General features: G+C 42.2%; 1 protein-coding gene across 2 annotated transcripts in view; it reads right to left on the bottom strand.

Moving 5' to 3' along the window:
• Window positions 1-449: 449 nt before the first annotated feature.
• Window positions 450-21,366, bottom strand: part of SRGAP1 (SLIT-ROBO Rho GTPase activating protein 1) — a 307,235-nt gene continuing 286,318 nt past the window's right edge. For both annotated transcript variants that reach the window (XM_012510512.2, XM_003252727.4), the window contains exons 19-22: window positions 15,346-15,526; window positions 13,794-13,928; window positions 13,317-13,656; window positions 450-5,976 (exon numbers count right to left, since the gene is read on the bottom strand). In XM_012510512.2, the coding sequence (XP_012365966.2) occupies window positions 5,599-5,976; window positions 13,317-13,656; window positions 13,794-13,928; window positions 15,346-15,526 (1,034 nt within the window). In that variant the 3' untranslated portion in view covers window positions 450-5,598. The remainder of the gene's footprint in view (window positions 5,977-13,316; window positions 13,657-13,793; window positions 13,929-15,345; window positions 15,527-21,366) is intronic.

Genomic DNA, 21,366 nt, shown 5'->3' on the forward strand with positions numbered 1-21,366 from the left:
TGACACAGAGATTCGTCTCAAAAAAAAAAAAAAAAAAAGAAAAATACCAATACACAGGGAGTTCTAAGCACAGAAAAATAACCTAAGGATTATTTTTCAATTTATTCAAATGAAACCAAAGATGGGCTTGCCATGGTTAACTAGAGTCTTTCTCAAAAGAAAGATTTCAATCTGGTGTATGTTTAGGAGGCTTGTACACTCTCAGCTTCTCAGTTAAGTCTCTCCCAAGCCTCTTTTCTCTGACTACACATTGAGCCTCCAAACCATGACTGAAAAACCACAGCTTCATGGGCAGGGCCCTGTGCAGGACACCCTATTTCCGAAAGAAGAATAAATGAAAGAGATAAAAAAATATTTTAAAGGTAAAAGTTTCACATTATATAATGCAAGCTAGCTGTCAGGGAGAAAGAGTGATGAGAGAAAGGAAAGGAACAAAGACACCACAGAGATGCACATCAAACTGGAAGCAGACAAAGGCAGCCAGAACTATCTTATTTATTATAAAGATACACTGTGAAGAACAAACCTGACTGTATACTGAAGCCTGTAATGGTACATGCCAAAATGTACAGTACTATACATAAAAGTGCATTGTCACAACAGATTAACAGAACATTTTTTTCTTTCCAGACTGTAAAAGCATCCCCCTTTATTTTCACCTCAGAGAGGAGGGAATGAAAATGGTGAGAGGCAGCACAGAGCACGGGCGGGTGCGATGCTGTCAGCAGCACATGAGCGGGGGATGGATGCGGTGGGATGGGAGGACACAGGGGTGAGAAAGGCACAATCACGTCTACAAGGAAAACGAGACAGTCTGAGGACCGACAGGGATGTGAGATGGGACACTACTGAGCACCGAGGCACAGGAAGGCGGGGATGGAGAAGGTGGGGGACAGGGAGGAAGCTTCAAAACACTCGATTGGGTAGCAGGAATTAGGAGGAGGAGGTGGGGGTGGGGCACAGAGCGGGGCAACGGTACAAAAGCAAGGCTAAAACTCCTCTAAAATAGAAAGGCACTTTCACATGTACATACTACAGATGTACATTGACACAATTAGGTAACAGTCACAAGCAGGAAGCTACCAGTACTGTAGTTGATCCAACCGACAGGAAAGGAGAATACTGATTTAATTACGCGGGCAGCAGTTACCCTTCCGTACGTAGGTAAACAGCAGTCTCTCCTGTTACACAGCCACTTACTATACTTTAAATATCTATAATAACCATCACACTACACACTGAACTTGGATGAATGCTCTAAGGGGGGGCATTCACAAATGCACGGTTCATATATTTTCTTTTACTAAAGTTTCTAAGATAAGCATTATGGAACCCAGTACAATTATTTAAACATACAAAATTCCCTACATAATTTAAAGACACAGGTATCCATCTTGATTATACCACAGACTTTTTTTTTTTTTTTTTAAGAAAGTATACTAGGGTAAGTGAAAGCTCAAATTCCAGTTTGCTTTATGGATCTGACAAAACTTCGCCAAAGTCACCCTGCACCAAGCCTGACTCTCCAACCCAGCTGGAGCTTGTGTTCTCAGCGTGGGAGGTGGGTGGCAGGTGGTCTGGAGTAGGAAACTCTATTTACGCACGGGTAGAGACTTCTAAGCTGCTCTGTGTCTCAGGGATTCTGTGGTGGATAATCGAAAACAAGACTAAGTCCCAAGCACATTTCCTGCACAAAAAATGGCCCCTCACTGCTATGGTCAGCAATGAGCATCATCCCAAATTTGAATCCTCTAACCCCCCGTCAAGAGACACATAGGCTCTTTAACTTTGGATTTCCAAGGCTGATCAGATGAAAGTTGCTTCAGTTTGTAGACCCCAGAGGCTATGTCATTCCTAAATGTTAAGGACACGACTACCAACCCACCCCTCTTTTCCTTTTCTTTGATTAGATTACAAACCCCCCCCCTTTTTTGGTGAGGGGGGGATAGCAAAAGTTAGAAAACCCTTAACTGATACAATTTGACTCTTGGAGTGCTATATCCACTGATAACTGTTCACGATCATTGCAGTAGATTGTGGGACCCTGCTATAAATTATTCTACAGGTGGCTCAAGGGGCACCAAAGCCAGATTATGTTGTACGAAGATGTGCAAAGCTGTTGAATGGTGTTGACCCTGAATGTGAACATGGAGCTCTACAAAGCGCCACTCAGCAGGTTCAAACAGTTCACATAACGCCCATTAGAAAATGTGTACTAAGTACCTTTCTCTCTATCCCCAAATCCACTCCCCAAACCCCAACCCAGTCCAAAAGGCTGACTTGGTGAATCTCCTTCAGTGAGTTCTATGGATCGGATGTGAACACAGTTATATCAGCTGAGAACACATATTCTTGTGTTAGTGAAGTCAGGTAATCTTTGTAGAGCCATCATTTACCCACCATCAAAATGCCCCCCTCCCCAAATTGCCTATGAAGCCTGATAAGCTCCTTGAAACTGGGGGCAGAACACCTCAAGACCTCATTTTCCTTCTTCTCTCGTTTCCCTGTGTCTTCCCACCTCCCCTGTGTGCTGCCTCTGTGGCTATAAAGAAGGGCTGTGAACCTTCTCAGCTGCAGTGGCTTTTAATGAGCTTTACTGAGCATGATTCTGGATTCTTTGTGAAGTGGCCACCTTGTCTTATCTCTGGAATCTGAAGACATTTAATAAACCAAGTAAGGAGAGGTGAGTCTTTACTGAGTCCTCACTCACTCTGAGGTCATACCCTTCATTTGGAATTGAAAAAAAAAAAAGTCTCAAGGTGACAATAGGAGTATAGGGAAATAAGATGGAGACAGGTAAAGTGAGTGACGGGAGAGTATCAGGAGCTGTTTCCTGAAAGAAGGCACAGCCTGTGAGGCTCTGCAGCAGCACGACTCCTGCCGGCCAAGACAGCAAAGTCCTGATGGGGAGCACAGAAAGGCAATCCTCGTTCCACCACAGGTGGACACCTCAGAGAGAGGAGCCGCTGGGGAGGATGACCAGATAGAAGGCTGAATAAATGAATAGGCAGGAGGAAGATCTGAAAAGCTAAGGCTGAAGCTCAGAAAAGACATTGAAAAAAAAAGAATTCAAAGACACTTCTGGCCCTTTGATGCCCTCTGTTAACATCTTACTCTTTCATTAAACAAGGAATATGGTTTTTAAGAATTCTTACTATTTTAAAGAAGTGGCGGAATGGCCGGGAATGGTGGCTCACATCTGTAATCCCAGCATTTTGGGAGGCTGAGGCTGGTGGGTCACCTGAGGTCAGGAGTTTGAGACCAGCCTGGCCAACATGGTGAAACCCCATCTCTACTAAAAATACAAAACTTAGCTGGGCGTGGTGGTGGCGCCTGTAATCCCAGCTACTCAGGAGAATTGTTTGAACCCAGGAGATGGAGGTTGCAGGGAGCCGAGATTGCACCGCTGTACTCTGGCCTGGGCAACAGAGCAAGACTCCAACTCAAAAAAAAAAAAGAAGTGGGGAATTATTTTGGAAAGTTTAAATTCCTAAGGAATTTGTGAGGATTGTTTAAAAGGGCTAGTGCTATTCAAAGCTCAGTCTTGGCTGGGTCTCCACGGTGTCCAAGGGTGCTGAAGGACCCCAAAAGCTCAGCAGAAACGGGGAGGGGCTGGACAAGGTGCTGTCCTGGGCTTCTTTTTCAAAATGGGCAAAAAGTATGGCTATGAAATTTGGGGATTTAAAAGTTTACCATACCTAGAAATACATGGGAAAAAAATCACTATTCATTTGTGAAATTAGGCCACAGGCAAGCAATCAGCAGTGTGACTTTATCTCATCAATTTAATCTCTTCCTGCAATAGAATGACTAGACTGAGAAACTGACGTAGAGATCAAAGTAAAGATCTTGATTTTAGTACAGATCCCAATTCTTTTCTGCACGTTGCATGTACCAATGGGCTGATGAAGTAAAATCTACACTGTGTAGCTCTTAGATGGGCGTGCAATTGGCTGCCAGTTTGAAATGAAACCAAGAAGGAAATTAATGGTGGGCCAGAGGGATTAGTTCTGGGAATCCATTTTTCTCAACAACAACAACAAAAATCTTTATCAGTAACTTCAATGATAGAGTAGATGAAATGCGCATAGGTCTACACGCGATATCAGCTGCTGCTGGTAGGAGAATGGAAATAAAGCAAATTTTCTTAAGATAGGGGGAAAATGTAGCATAAATATAGGCTTAAAAAATTGTCTGTGTGCTAGGATGCCAGAGAAAGAGGGTCTCCAATTGAGAGTTCAGCTGACAATGGGAGTTATGTAGAAACCACATACAAAAACAAAATAGGGAAAAGGGACAAAGAAAAAGAAGTCGTGGTTGTGAGGTACACAATTGGGTGAGAACCACAAGGTCACGTTCTGCTGATGGCCCTGTGTGGCTCTTACTCAGGTACCAGGGCCAGTTCAGGGTTGGCTCAAAGACAAATGGAGAGGACAGTTGGGATTTCAAATTTAGGATCATCAGGCCTTTGTAGCATTTTTTTTTTTTTTGAAGAGACAGGGTCTCACCCTATGCTGCCCAGGCTGGACTCGAACTACTAGGCCCAAAGCCATCCTCCTGTGTAAACCACCTGAGTAGCTGGGACTACAGGTGTGCACCGCCATGCCTGGGCTTTGTAGCATGTTTAAAGGAACCTAGGTGATTTAGTCAAAAGAGAACACTGCATGAACCAAGGCCTCAGGTGCTTCTTGCTGCCTTCATTTCCACAGAGGAGAACACAGGGATTTAGAGGAGATAGAAACATTTTCTAGGCAGTTATTGAACAACGGATCTTCGGAGGAGTTCGTGGAGTAGTGGAACCAGAAAGTCTTTAAAATTAAACCCTTCTAATCATTTCTAAGTGTAGGGGAGGGACTTGGAAATCTTCAGGGCCTAATCATGCTCCCAAAAGGAGTGACATTAATAGCTTTGGAGATGATGTCTTCCTCTCCTTTCCCAGGTTAAGTTCAAGCAATAACAGCAGAGGTTCTACCTCCTTCCACCGAGTCTTTAAGCTGGACCCGGGGAAATAACCGTTAGGAAAGAGGCAAGCATCCAACCCACTCAAGCTGTGGGCTGACAGTCCCACTGGGATCGTCCCATGGAGACAACTGCAAGTCTTTTGCATGAGCTAAACCCCACTCCACATGGAATCGAAGGTGCTCATTGTCAGCTACCACGCAATGCCATTATCACCTTTCAGCCCAAGTGCCACAGACCAACACTGGCTGTACTCCAATGAGGTGTGGAATTCGGGTTCTTCTGCCTTCAGGTCACAACCTTTCTGACTCGCCTGGGCTAAATTAAACCTGAAGCTCTGTACAATGTGGAGAGCAGTGTTGCCTTCATTACAAGTGGTGCAGCATTGGATTTTCAAGTAAGTCTAAGTGTTTCTATTGTCCTTAAAATGACATATGTCCAGTTATTTAAAAAAATTACAAAATACAAATGCCCGTGTTAATTTAGCTAGTCTCAGACATTACATTCGACAACATAGAAAAGCCAAAAGATCTCCAGTTATAAGCACAAAACTAAGGAAAGTTATGGATCAGTGACTTTTGTCACTAATCCATTTTCTTTTTTAAGTCGCCTCCCTTTATGGCCTTGCTTGGCTGGTTTTTACATTGTGCAAGACTTGTCTGTTGGACCCTGGGGAGGTGGGGCAGGTCCTACGGTAGGATTTGTTTTTGGAAGAACGGCAGGTTTTGGCCTAAGGGCTGGAGGCTTCAGCTGCACGCCCATTCTGGGTGCCACCATAGGCTTGAAAGTACTCATTGTGTCACTGGAGGAGCTCGTGCTACGTCGAATCTGAGGCTCAGAGCTCCTGAGGGCAACGTTGTGCAAAGGGCTGAGAGATTCCATGGAAGTGGCAGGGGTGGGAGAGTTTTTCACTTGCTCCAGGGTATCCAGCACCACATCAGGGGCATGCTTTGCTGTGCTCTGTCTCTCCAGTTCTCGGAGTTCATTCAAAGCTGTGTTCATCGTTTCTTCAATATCCTATTGAAGAAAAATCAGAAAGAGAGAAAGCACAGACTGATAACGAATACTAATGTATAGAAACCCAGACACTTAATTTCAAAAGTAAACGGCCCAGCAGAGTATGAATATCTTTGACTCCACAGTCTGCAGAATATATAAACATAATGCCATCTCACACAATCATCATTTTGATTCTTGATTCAGGAAACTGAGATATAATGGCTCATGGAGCCACGTATCAAACATTGGCCTTCCTAAGGCCCTAGGGTAGCCTTCTAATGGTCTCTGCCTTGCATGCTGACTTAAAAAAAAATTTTTTTTGAGGCAGGGTCTCACTCTGTTAGCCAGGCAGAGTGCAGTGGTGTGAATTGGCTCACTACGGCCTCGACCTCCTGGCCTCATATGATCCTCCCACCTCCTGAGTAGCTGGGACTACAGGTGTGTGCTACCACACCTGGCTAATATTTACATTTTTTGTAGAGATGGGGTCTTGCTAGTTGCCCAGGTTGGTGTTGAACTCCTGGGCTCAAGTAAGCCTCCTGCCTCTGCCTCCTGAAGTGCTGGGATTATAGGTGTAGGCCACCACATCTGCAGGCTGACTTATTAATACAGAATTCTATTTCAACTTATGATAAAAGTTTATGAAAACTTTTGACAAAAAGTTTTTCAACTTTTTTTTCCCCCCCAAGATGGAGTCTTGCTCTGTCACCCAGGCTGGAGTGCAGTGACATGATCTCGGCTCACTGCAACCTCTGCCTCCCGGGTTCAAACAATTCTCCTGCCTCAGCCTCCCAAGTAGCTGGGATTACAGGCCCACACCACCACGCCCGGCTAATTTTTGTATTTTTAGTAAAGACGGGGTTTCACCATGTTGGCCAGGCTGGTCTCGAACTCCTGACCTCATGATCTGCCTGCCTTGGACTCCCAAAGTGCTGGGATTACAGGCATGAGCCACCGTGCCAGGCCAAGTTTTTCAACTTTTATGATAAAAGTTTAAATTTAGATACTGCAATAATTTCTCAAGAAATAAATACAATAGGAATAAAAAATCTGGCTTCATTCATTCATTCAACAAATTTTTGAGCACTTATTACACACTTGGCTAATTCCAAGAAGTTCTTTGAAATTCAGTTTAAGTCTTCCTCTGATACAATTTTCCAGTGGATCTCAATGAAAGTGGTACTGTCTCCTACAGGGCATTTTTGTAATATGGTGTATGTGTGTGATTTTAAATGTCACAATAACAAGGTTGCATTATTGGCAGTTGATGGGCAGGGTCAGACATATTAGGTATCTTGCCTTGGTGAGTTTACATGCAGTGAATTTTCCTGCACCTTGTTCAACTTTTTAATGTCCTCCAGACATTTATATAGGTGAAAATCCTCTTCTTAAGAACCTGAGTCTAAAACCTCTTTTTCTAATATATAAACATAAAATAATTTTTGGATGGTGTTAAATTTTTTAGGAATGTTATTGTTTTAGGAAAGTTATTTTTTGTTTTGATTGGAACAGTATGACCAAGGGTTGTTCACCATTTTGGAGAAATATTATCACTAATGGAAGCTCTTTTCATGGAATTTGAGTTAACCCAATTAACTGAATACTCCCATATCAACATGAAGTTTTAATTATTGCATTTATGGAAACTCTACCATGTAGGTGAAAGCATCACTACCTCATTTGTCTTCTAGTGTAGTCAATAATTAACTGAAATACATTTAATTGTTTTAATATCAATTTCCCTTTATTTTTATTTTATATTCTATTGAGAGCTTTATATATATTTTTTCAAAATAGATATATCAATCAATTTATAGCCAGGCGTGGTGGCACATGCCCAGCTACTCTCAAGGCTGAGGCAGGAGAATTGCTTGAACCCAGGAGATGGAGGTTGCAATGAGCCGAGATGATGCCACTTCACTCTAGCCTGGGTGACAGAGTGAGACTCCATCTCCCCAGAAAAAAGTCAATTTATTTCAGATAGTAAAAGGGGGGAAGTTACAATAAATTTGTTTCAAAAAGGTGGAGTGTGTAGATAAGCAAAATGTGGTATATACATACAAAAAAATGTAAATTATAAAAACTTCCCTTAAAGAGAAATAAGTCCTACTGCGTGCTACAGCATGTGTAAACCTTGAGGACATTACACTAAATGAAATGAGCCAGTCACAAAAAATACAAATACTGTATGATTGCACTTATATGTGGTATCTAAAGGAGTCCAACTCATAGAATCAAAAAGTAGAATGGTGGTTGTCAGGGACTGGAGGAGGGTGAAATGGGAGCTGTTTAATGTGTACAGAGTTTTGGTTTTGCGAGACGAACACATTCTGGAGAGATGTTTCACAACAATGTGAATATACCTTTCTGAACTATACATTTAAAAATGGTTAAGATTGTCAATTTTATTATTTTATACATATATATATATATATATATATAATTTTTTTAAGCACAATTAAGAAAGAAAAAGGCAGAGTGTTGTATGAGATGGTAGAGAACCACTGCCCTGGCGCCTGAAATGTCTCTTCCCGACATATTCCCAGGGCTTCTCCCACTCATCTGGAGCACACCCCTCATGGCACGGTTTAATGGTAACTGATTTCCCTATTCATTTCTGCGACTAGATTGAATGTGAGCACTTTCACATTGGAGACTGTGATTTAATATCAGGATCTTAGATTATTCATTTAGCAAATCTTTATTGAGCATTTACTGTATGCCAGGTCTCACACTAGGTTTTATGCAAACAAAATTGCTTTTTGCTTCCACAAGATATTACCCTGGTCCATTACATTGATGACATTATGCTGACTGGATCTAGTGAGCAAGAAGTAGCAAACACATTGGACTTATTGGTGAGCCATTTGTGTGCTAGAGGATGGGAAATAAATCTGACTAAAATTCAGGGATCTTCGACCTCAGTAACATTTCTAGAGGTCTAGTGGTGTGGGGCCTATCAAGATATTCCTTCTAAGGTGAAGGATAAGTTGCTGCGTTTGGCCCCTCCTGCAAACAAGAAAGAGGCACAACACCTAGTGGGCCCATTTGGATTTTGGAGGCAACACGTTCCTCTTTTGGGTGTGTTACTCTGGCCCATTTATCGAGTGACTCAAAAGGCTGCCAGTTTTGAGTGGTGTCCAGAACAGGAGAAGGCTCTGCAACAGGTCCAGGCTGCTGTGCAAGCTGCTCTGCCACTTGGGCCATATGACCCAGCAGATCCAATGGTGCTTGAGGTGTCAGTGGCAGATAGGGATGCTGTTTAGAGCCTTTGGCAGGCCCCCATAGGTGAATCACAGCGGAGGCCTCTAGGATTTTGGAGCAAGGCCCTGCCTTCTTCTGCAGATAACTGATCTCCTTTTCTTTTTGAGATGGAGTCTCTCTCTGTCACCCAGGCTGGAGTGCAGTGGCGCGATCTTGGCTCACTGCAACCTACACCTCCCTGGTTCAAACGATTCTTCTGCCTCAACCTCCCGAGTAGTTGGGACTACAGGTGCGTGCCACCACACATGGCTAATTTTTGCATTTTTAGTAGAGATGGGGTTTCACCATATTGGTCAGGCTGGTCTTGACTCCTGACCTCGTGATCTACCCGCCATGGCTTCCCAAAGTGCTGGGATTACAGGCATGAGCCACTGCGCCTGGCCAACTACTCTCCTTTTGAGAGACAGCTCTTGGCCTGTTACCGGGCTTTAGTGGAAACTGAACATTTGACTATGGGTCATCAAGTCACCATGCAACCTGAACTGCCTATCATGAACTGGGTGCTTTCTGACACATCTAGCCATAAAGCGGGTCGTGCACAGCAGCATTCCATCATCAAATGGAAGTGGTATATACGTGATCGAGCTCAAGCAACTCCTGAAGGCATAAGTTACATGAGGAAGTGGCTCAACTGCCCAAGGTCTCTACTCTCTCCCGCAGTCTGCACTGATGGCCTCATGGGGAGTTCCCTATGATCAGTTGACAGAGGAAGAGAAGACTAGGGGCTGGTTCACAGACGGTTCTGCATGGTATGCAGGCACCACCCGAAAGCGGACAGCTGCAGCACTACAGCCCCTTTCTAGGACATCCCTGAAGGACAGTGGTGAAGGGAATCTTTCCCAGTGGGCAGAACTTCGAGCAGTGCACCTGGCTGTGTACTTTGCATGGAAGGAGGAATGGCCAGATGTGTGATTATATACTGATTCGTGGACTATAGCCAGTGGTTTGGCTGGATGGTCAGGGGCTTAGAAGAAGTATGATTGAAAACTTGGTGACAAAGAAATTTGTGGAAGAGGTATGTAGATGGACCTAAGTGGTCAAAAACTGTGAAGATATTTGTATCCCATGTGAGTGCTCACCAATGGGTGACCTCAGCAGAGGAGGATTTTGATAATCAAGTGGATAGGATGAGCCATTCTGTGGACACCATTCAGCCTCTTTCCCCAGCCACCCCTGTCATTGCTCAATGGGCCCATGAACAAAGTGGCCATTGTGGCAGGGATGGAGGTTACTCATGGGCTCGGCAACATGGACTTCCACTCACCAAGGCTGACCTGGCTATGGCCACTGCTTAGTGCTCAATTTGCCAGCAGCAGAAGCCAACACAGCCCTCGATGTGGCACCATTCCTCAGGGTGATCAGCCAGCTACCTAGTGGCAGGTTGATTATACTGGACCTCTTCCATCATGAAAAGGGCAGAGGTTTGTCCTCACTGGAATAGACAGTTACTCTGGATATGGGTTTTCCTATCCTGCACGCAATGCTTCTGCCAAGACTACCATCTGTGACTCATGGAATGCCTCATCCACCATGATGGTATTCCACACAGCATTGCCTCTGACCAAGGCACTTACTTTACGGCTAAAGAAGAGTGGCAGTGGGCTCATGCTCACGGAATACATGGGTCTTATCATGCTCCCTATCATCCTGAAGCAGCTGGCTTGACAGAATGGTGGATTGGTCTTGTGATGTCACAACTGCAATGCCAACTAGGTGACAATACTTTGCAGGGCTGGGGCAAAGTCCCCCAGAAGGCTGTGTATGCTCTGAATCAGTGTCCAATATATGGTGCGGTTTCTCCCATAGCCAGGATTCATGGGTCCAGGAATCAAGAGGTGGAAGTGGAAGTGGCACCACTCATCATTATCCCTAGTGACCCACTAGCAACATTTTTACTTCCTATTCCCGCGACATTATGTTCTGCTGGCCTAGAGGTCTCAGTTCCAGAGGGAGGAACGTGCCACCAGGAGACACAGCAACGATCCCATTAAGTTAAGATTGCCACCTGGACACTTTGGGCTCCTCCTACCTTTAAGGCAACAGACTAAAAAGGGAGTTACAGTGTTGGCTCAGGTGACTGACTCAGACTATCAAGATGAAATCAGTCGACTACTCCACAATGCAGGTAAAAAAGAGTGTGCATGGAATACAGGAGATCCATTAGGGCATCTCTTAGTATTACCACACTCTGTGATTAAGGTCAATGGGAAACTACAATAGCCCAATCCAGGCAGGACTACAAATGGCCCAGACCCTTCAGGAATGAAGGTTTGGGTCACTCCGCCAGGAAAACAACAACAACAACAACAAAAACACGACCTGCTGAGGTGCTTGCTGAAGGCAAAGGGAATACAGAATGGGTAGTAGAAGGTAGTCATCAATACCAGCTATGACCACGTGGAAACAGGGACTGTAATTGTCATGAGTATTTCCTCCTTCTTTCGTTAAAAACATGTTTGTGCATGTATACACTTGTACTAGGCAAATATCTTCATTTTATTTCCTTTTTCCTTTAGCATGTGACATAAGATTATATTGACTTCCTATCAGCATGTAAGTATTGCTAACTTTATGTAATAGCATTTGGGTTGGGGATTGGTGCGTTTCCGGTTATAGGAAAGGACAGTTGTATTATGTTAGGCGTAATTATGACGTTATTGTTTTTATTTGAAAATTATGTACGATCTCAGGAGATGTTTATGGGTTCAAATTGACAAGGGGTAGACTTGTGATGGTTAATACTGAGTGTCAACTTGATTGGATTGAAGGATGCAAAGTGTTACTCCTGGGTGTGTCTGTGAGGAGGTTGTCAGAGGAAATTAACATTTGAGTCAGTGGGCTGGGGAAGGCAGACCCACCCTTAATCTGGATGGGCACCATCTAATTAACTGCCAGTGAATATAAAACAGGCAGAAAAACATGAAAAGATTAGACTGGCCTAGCCTCCCAGCCTACATCTTCCTCCCGTGCTGGATGCTTCCTGCCCTTGAACATTGGACTCCAAGTTCTTCAGTTTTGGAACTTGGACTGACTCTCCTTGCTCCTCAGCCTGCAGACGGCCTATTGTGGGACTCTGTGATCGTGTGAGTTAATACTTAATAAACTCCCCTTTATATGTATATATATTCCATTAATTCTGTCCCTCTAGAGAATCCTAACACACCTAGCTAATTAAAAAAAATTTTTTTTAGACATGGGATTTTGCTATATTGACCAGGCTTGTCTCAAACTCCTGACCTCAAGCAATCTTCTTGCCTCAGCCTCCTAAAGTGTTGGGATTACAGGTGTAAGCCACCCACCAGGCCTACAAACATATTTTCTCATGGCCTGTGCTGTGAAAAGAACCAGAACCAGAAGGAAAAATGGTAGAATGATGGGCGAATTTATTAGTATTGTTTCCCTTTGACTTGGTCAATTTTAGTCATTAGAAGAAAACTACACAGCCCCTCTCTGCAGTCACTGTGGGGAAGCAAAGACCTGAATGTGTTCAGAGGTACACAGGATCCAGACTTGTTCTTCAAATATCTATCTATTATTGATCACATTATTTATTAGGTCTCATCTTTTCTAAGTTGAAAGTGCCATCTTTATCATATACAGTAGGGGTTTGTACTATCTGTGGCTTCAGGCAACCACTGGGGGTCTTGAAACATATGCCCTGCAGATAAGGAGGGACTACTGTTTTAAGGTTTTTCTGTTTCTGGGCTCTCCATTCTGTTTCATCCATCTGTCTGTTTTACGAGCTTTACAATGCATTTAGGATCTGGTAGGGCCACTGCTTCCCCATTCTTCTTTTTCAAAGTTTTTCTGGCTATTCACAATGATAGGTTTGAATGTCCTGGGTCCTACATTTTTGTCATGTTTCTGTTTAAATCCCTATGAACCTTTGGGCCCTTCCAGTAACAAATTGTTCAAAAAAGACTCATGGTCAGGGCCTAAGTTAAAGAATGAGCTGGTTTTGTTTCTGTTTTCTTTAGTTGGTTCTATACAGAAATATAAAGTGAATAAAGTAAAGTAAATAAAGTAAATCTTTCACACCTCCTACATCACACTTAGTTACTTAAAATGCAATTATGTAATTAAAAGCATCGTACCTGAGCAATTGTCTCTGGGTCCAGTGGCTTGTGGTCATTGAAGCCCGTGTATTGCCCTGATGACGTGGACCTTCTAATGGGAGGACTGTCGATCTTCTTGAGGGAGTCGTGCCGGCTGATGTTGGTCAGGCTGCCATGGCCAGGCCTGCGCCTCCGCTCAGGGCTGTCATTGTTGAGGCCACGGTTCTGCAGCAGGCCCCGGGGATGACTGGCAAGGCTCGGGGATCCCAGGTCAACTGAGGAGTTAGAAAGGGCATGTGGAGGGTGGAGCGGGCAATGGCCATCACTGGTCCTGCCAGGACGCCTTACTGGAGGGGGTGGCTCTCCTCTTTTTCGTTGCCTAGACATTCACAGAAACAGGGAGAAAACAGAAGAGCTTATCACACCGGGCAGTACTGCGAGGCTGAGGGTGCAGTGGCTCCTCATGGCCCCAGGAGGAATGGAGGCTTAGGGGCCTGATTCTCAGGCTCTACTTACCTGGCTAAATAGCCGTCAGGATGACGGTCTGTTGGGGAGTTCATGTCCTTGGATGAGGACTTGTCTTCCGTGACTGGCCCACTGCTGGCCTCACTGTCGGCTTTTTGGCTCAGAGTGTCTGAAAACGTATCATCCCTGAAACAGTAAGATGAGTGGAGACAAATTTACTAGATTTACAAATTTTACAAAATTTGCTAGATGAGTGGAGACAAAAATTTACGTAATAGCATTCATGTATGAAATAGCATTATGTATGAAAGCCCTTCTTTTATTAAAATAACTTTTCTCTTTTCATTATAAAAGCAATACAATTTCATTACAGGTACAACAGCAATTTCAGTTATACAAAAAAGACTGAAATAATCACCCATGATATAACATCCAGAGACAACTACTGTTAGAATTTTGAGAAACCTCCTCCTCCATCTTCTGTTCTATGCCTGGGATACATTATCTGTGAGTGTGCACATACATATGTATGGCATTTATACTACAGTGACGTGTTGCTTAACAGCGAGGATGCGTTCTGAGAAGTGCGTTGTCAAGCAATCTCATCACTGTGGGGACATCATAGAGTGCACTTACACAGACCTAGATGGTAGAGCCTGTTGCACACCTAGGCTACATGGTGGAGCCTATTGCTGCTAGGCTACAAACCTGCACAGCATGTTACTGTACTGAATGCTACAGGCAGTTGTAACACAATGGTGTAAACAAGTATTTGTGTATCTAAACATAGAAAAGGTACAGTAAAAATAGGATATTAAATGCTATGGGACCACCATCATATATGTGGTCCATTGATGCTCAAAATGTCATTGTGTGGTACATGACTGTACATATATTTATGCAAATTTATTTTATATATGAATATATTTATATGTAGATATTTCAGATATATATGACGTGTCTGTATATACACACATTTCTTGGCTTCCGAGATACACATTTTAACATTTCTGAAATTAGGCTGAATCATTCAGCCACTGTATACCTTTTGTGTGCTATATTTGTCTTTTCCTTAAAAAGCTACTTTTGGACTACACATTATTTTGCAACCTGTTTCTTTCACTTAATATGTTATGACTATCTTCCCATGTCTTTAAATACTTTTGAAATTAGAGCTTTCTCCTCAGCAAAAAACAAAACAAAACAAAAAACAGCATAGCAATGATTCCCTCTGACTTTAGGTCAGTGTCTTTCCTCTGGGGAATCTGGAATTGAAACGGTAAACAGACATCAAGAGAAGAGCACTGCTGTTTTTGGAATTACCAATGTCACTTCAGCTCTTAACGCCATTCTATGCATAGGTTATTTTTCTAACAATCTGAAAGCTTCAGAAGATGTCTCCCCTGAGTTCTTGCTCCAAACCTCCTGGGCCCTGACTTAGTTAGCAAAGAGCCACTGGCAAGGTAAGGAACTGTGCCTAGCTCTGAAGTTTTATCTCTGTAATCCCTTCTGCTCTTTTCTCACAAGACCAAGGTCAGTTTAAGAACAATGGCTGGAGTCCTCTACTGGGAACGCTCAGGCAATCAAAGTTGAGACTACTCACATATCCTGCACCACTATATACTGGTGAGGCACCAGCCCGTCAATCCCGTTGTGCCTGCCTTCCCACCAGTCCTCAGATGCACGGTGATACAGCAGCAGGGAGGCACCCTTCTTGAAGGATAGTTCTCTGGCGGACCGCCCAACATAGTCAAACTTGGCTATTGCTTCTATTGGCTCACATTCTACAATGAACACACCAGAAAACAGCGAGAAACAGGGTTATTAGGAAGGCATGATATCCTATCTGTGAGGGCTCTATGAGGCTTCAAATAATCAAGACCATTTTAATATCTAGACTGAACAGTCATCAACACATTATCAAGGCAGGAGAAAATAGAGGCTATTTAAAAAGATACTGAAAAACATTCTCTTGCCGTCATCAGTTTTTCAGGCAAAGAAAAACTGAACATTAGATTTTCATTTCCACAGCCTCTTACTAGAGATATAATGACAGTCAAAAAAAAAACTTTAAACTTTGCAATAGGATATATAAAATCTCTCCTTGCATTGTAATATCCTCCACAATTGCTTCAATATGATTTTGACATTGATAGATGACACTGAGGGAATTTCCTTGTAACATGTTAATACCATTTATAACATGGAAAAAAATCACCATCTCAGAACATTAGGAAGTTATGCTTTACCGGCTTATTTAAGGAAAAGTCAAGTAAAATCACAATAAATAGTATGTGAATACCTTTAATTTCCCCATGTGCCCTCTGGCACCATCAAATCTTCAAACTAACACTGACGGTCATCCCGATTTTTTTCTCTAGCATCAGTAACAAATTTTGGATCTTAACCATGAAACAAATATGCTTTACATTGCCCTCTGTCCAAATTAAAAAAACGGATTCAAAATTTTTATTTTTCTTGAGATCAAAAGATATTCAAGGGAATGATGGTGAGCGAAAAAAGCCAATCTCAAAAGATTGCATACCATACAATTCCATTGATACAGCATTCTTCAAATGACATAATTATAGAGATGGAGAATATATTAGTGGTTGCCAGAGGTTGGGGATGGGAAGGTGATGGAGGGAAGTGGCCGTGGCTATAAAGGGTAGCACAAGGGTTCCTTGTAATGGAACCGTTTGTTATCTTGACTATGGGTTGTGGTCACACAAAGCTATACATGTGATAAAACTGTACAGATCTAAGTAAACACACACACAAAGGAGTGCATGTAAAGCTGCTGAAACATTTATATAGTGAATGGTTTGTATCACTCAATTTCCTGCTTGTGAAATGATATTACAGTTTTGTAAGATATCACCATTGACAGAAACTGGCAGAAGGTATACGAGATCTCTCTGTATTTTTTTTACAACAGCTTGTGAATCTACAATGATTTCAAAATAATAAGTTAGAAAAAAAAGATATCAACTGCTAGGCTTACAATTGGAATTCAGTTCTGATCTAATTCGGACCACAAATATTGAAGGCAAACAGGAGGACAAACTCAGCAACCAAAGAGGTGTTTCCTTGTGATTTATCTTATTGCAAGAAGCTCCTCAATTTGAGGCCTTATGATCTTTGCTCCTCTCTCCCACAAATACCTCATCCTTAGCCTTGTAATCAACAAAGGTGAGTAAACTTCTCTTCAATAATAAACAGGACAAAAAGGGGCCAAGGCAAGGGGCATATGCTTATAGGAATATGCCTATGCAATGAACAATACATCATTTGCTAAAAACTGAGCATGTATTCATTTCCAAATACTCTAGAATATGTGTACACAGAAGAAATTAAAACCTGCCTATCTTGAAAATTGCCCAGGAAGTTGTCTTCTATTTGGTAGCAAACCTTCCCATTTAAAAGAGTTTATTTTTCCAAAATTTACTGCAATAGCCATTGTACTTGTAATATTGCATGAGAAATTCTTGGACAAACAGTTGGGCTTCTTTCTCATTTGATATATTCAAAATTCCCTGGGACATAGAAGGCAAAAGCATAAAAACCAACAAACATATTAAAAAGCTTAGGCTTCACCTTATTATATAAAGGCCCTGGTCAAATTTCAGCCAAACATTTTAAATAAAGACAAAGAAAAATACCCCTTCTTTTTGCTTTAGATAATTTTTTTTCTTTTAAATAGTGACAGGGTCTTGCTACATTGCCAAGGCTGGTCTCGAACTCCTGGGCAACATAGCAATCCTCCAGCCATGGCCTCCCAAAGTGCTGGGATTATAGGTGCCTGGCCTCTAGTGGATAATGTTTGAGGTGAATAATATTTTGTATTGCAGAGCCACAACACTATAATCTGCACAGTAGGCTTCCCAACAAATTAGTTGTAAGGATAACGTTTAAAACACCAGTTTAAATCTTTTAGTGGCTGGGCATGGTGGCTCTCGCCTGTAATACCAGCACTTTGGGAGGCCGAGGCAGGAGGATCACTGTGTTGCCCAGGAGTTCGAGACCAGTCTGGGCAACACAGTGAGACCTCATTTCTATGTATATAAATAAATAAATAAATAAATAAATCCTTTAGCAATTGAATAAAACTTTTAGATTATATGTTAACACTCTGATATCCCCCCAAATTATATTTTACCAAAACAATATAAATAGCAGCTTTATTAAACATCTATGTGTCTGCTTCATAGAGGAGGGACTATAACTTTACATTTAAAGGGAATGATCTCATTATGGTTCAAAACTTAAAGAATAAATCCTGGTTGACTTGAGATGACAAATACCCAAATATGTACCCCAGTTATTCCTATGAAAAAGAAATAAACACCCCATGGAAGAACGAAGACATGCTAGTTTTTGTCTTTTTTGAGACAGGGTCTCATTTTGTCAGCCATGCCGGATATAGTAGCACAATCATTGCTCACTGTAACCCCAAACTCCTGGGCTCAATTGATCCTCCCACCTTAACTTCCTAAGTAGCTAGGACTACAGACGTGGCATGCTAATTTATTTACAAGAACTTCAGGACATGTAATTTGCAAATTCCTGTGTGAACACACCCACATATTTGTATTTGGCTTTACTTAAAAAAATTAAAAGATACCAGCACATGATACAGTATACAGTCTACATATACTTATGTTACAGAAATACAGAACCATTAATGTTCTTTAATGACATTCAATCACACACTGTCAATGCTGGCCATTCAACATAGTTAAGACTATTCAACAGATTTATACATATTTTATTATAATTGCACAATCACGACTTCTAGGATCATCTCCTCTTATTATTATTTTATTTTATTTTATTTTATTTTGAGACAGATTCTTGCTCTGTTGCCAGGCTGGAGTGCAGTGGCGTGATCTTGGCTCACCACAACCTCTGCCTCCCGGGTTCAAGCGATTCTCATGCCTCAGGCTCTCGAGTAGCTGGGACTGCAGGCACGTGGCACCATGCCCCGATCATTTTTGTATTTTTAGTAGCAATGGGGTTTCACCATGTTGGCCAGGATGGTCTCGATCTCTTGACCTCGTGATCTGTCCGCCTTGGCCTCCCAAAGTGCTGAGATTACAGGCGTGAGCCTCTGCGCCTGGCTTTATTATTTTTTTGAAACAAGCAACAGGGTTATCAGACTCTGCTTATTTATTCAAATGTGGTCAGGTTATGACAGGATGACCAGATAAATCAGCAGAACATTTTATTGGCAGTCCTAGTACATTAACTAGTAATTCTCAGCAATTTCATTATTTTTACTCTTTCTACTCCCGTGAGAGCCATTTCACAGTCAAGTGTCAATCAATAAGCTATTTACACACATCTTAGTCTGGTCATTGCAGAGCAAATCAATCTCAGGGCACGGTACACTATGCCTCTTTCATATAGAGAGCCTCACAGTACTTCAAGGTACTGCAGAGACTTCACAGAATGCTGCTACTGCTGCTATCAATAACAATAATAGTGAGAGTGCAACATGATCACTTCGTTTTCCTGCATGGGTAATATAATTTTGTGCAAAAGGGAAGACAATTCAGCACAGCTGATTCCCTGACTGCCTGGTGCTGTCAAGTCTTATATTTCCATTTCTTGTAACGTTATATAAAATGTGATCACACTTTCTCTTTGGGACCTTGCTGTTGCTGACATTTTTTCTCCTAGATCTGTTACCCACTGTCCTTGCAGAGAATGGTTTTGTTCTGTGATAGCCTGTCTCTCAGAAACAAAAGCTACTCTCTAGTGATCCATGACAGAGAAAAAATACAATACCTCGGCAATCAAAGGATAATTGATATTCTAGTTAATTTAGTTACAGGATTTTGGAGGTTGGTTGCGGGTGAGAATATCTGTCCTTTGTAAGCAATGTTTTTCTTTCCAGAAAAATCAGGTGAACATGGTCAAAATGTTATCTAAAACACAGAGCACTCGGCAAAGCTGTCTTATAGTCAAGAGGTAAAAGGCAGATGGCATGATGGTGAGATTCATGTTTGGGAAGAGAGATGGCTGGGCTTTGTCCTGGCTTTTCTGGCTACTGGGGAAAGCAGGCAAACACCTAAGAGAAGGCAGCAGTGAAAAAGAAATAAGCCATGTGAGAAACAAAGAAACTCAAAAGAAAGGATGGTTTCAGGAGGACTCAGAGACTTTCAAAAGCAACATCACAGGCTGGGCATGGTGGCTAACGCCTGTAATCCCAGCATTTTGGGAGGCTGAGGCAGGAGGACTGCTTGAGGCCAGGAGTTTGAAACAACCCTGGGCAACACAGGAAGGCCCTGTCTCTAAAGAAAAAGAAAAAAAATAAAAATAAAAAAAGAACAACATTACAGAAATAGAAGCTCTCACTTTAAGGGATGTCTTGTAAATTAAGTTCAGAAAATGTCAACTGATTTTACTTTTAAAGACACAAGGAAGGCGGGGCGTGGGTGGCCCATGCCTCTAATCCCAGCACTTTGGATCCCAGGAGGATCGTTTGAGCCTAGGAGTTTTGAGACCAGCCTGGGCAACATAGGGAAACCCTGTCTCTACAAAAAATACAAAATTAGCCAGGCGTGGTGGTACATGCCTATGGTCCCAGTTACTCAGGAGGCTGAGGTGGGAGGATCACTTGGCCCCAGGAGGTTGAGGCTGCAGTGAGCCAAGATGGTGCCACTGTACTCCAGCCTGGGCAACAGAGTGGAAACCCTGTCTCACAGAAAAAAAAAAAAAAAAAAAGACACAAAGCAGCTTTCTTTTTTAGCAGATAGTGGACACTAGATACCTTAATTACCCTCCTGCTAGGATGAACAAAAAATGCTGGATTTAAAAGCAAACAACCAACCTTTGTAATTGCATTAATAAGCTATCAAGACAGTAAAGAATACTAAAGACCAAAATGCAATGAAAGTGGGAACCCAGAGAGGTAAGCAGAACATTAGAACATGAGTCAGATTTTGCCTTGAGGGCATTTTTCTAGCCTGGTCACCTTAAGCTTTTAGATTCTTTTTCATAGGAGATTAAGTCCAGGGCTTGCCCAGTGTTAGGGAATCTAAGCCTCTTCCCCTCCTCAGAGAATTACACCCTCAGTTTCAGAGTGAACTTCACTCTAGTGTTCTAGAACTTTCTACACTTCCAGTTCTAGAACATCTAGTTCTAGAAATCTTATCCCCTTGTAGCTCTCAATACCTCTCCATAGATTGTAACCATCTCCCCTGCCCTCCACCCCCATTAAGGAAATAACCTATCTTAAACCTTGACACAAATCATCTGAGAATCCCATCCACATTCCAGTTCTCAGGTAGGTTTGCAGTTTAAATTTGCACTACTTGGGTGGTTTGAAAAACTTCAAGCCAAAAATTCAATGTTGTCCCAGGCTGGTTGTAACCCAGGCAGAAGTACATGAAAACCCTCTCTGGAAGAATCTACCTTCCACTGAGACTAAAGTTCCAAGAAATCTGTACAAAATTTACAAACACAGTGGAAAATAAGACTCAATGAGTGAGAGCCAACAAAACAAATTTGGGGAGACATATGGAAATTATCAGACACATATTCTGATGGGAAGCACTGATGAATAAACAGCCAGAGACTATAAAAAATGATCAAGCAGCAGATATAAAAGCACACCAAA

Source organism: Nomascus leucogenys, chromosome 11, assembly GCF_006542625.1.
Source record: "Nomascus leucogenys isolate Asia chromosome 11, Asia_NLE_v1, whole genome shotgun sequence".
NCBI classification, from domain to species: Eukaryota; Metazoa; Chordata; class Mammalia; order Primates; family Hylobatidae; genus Nomascus; species Nomascus leucogenys.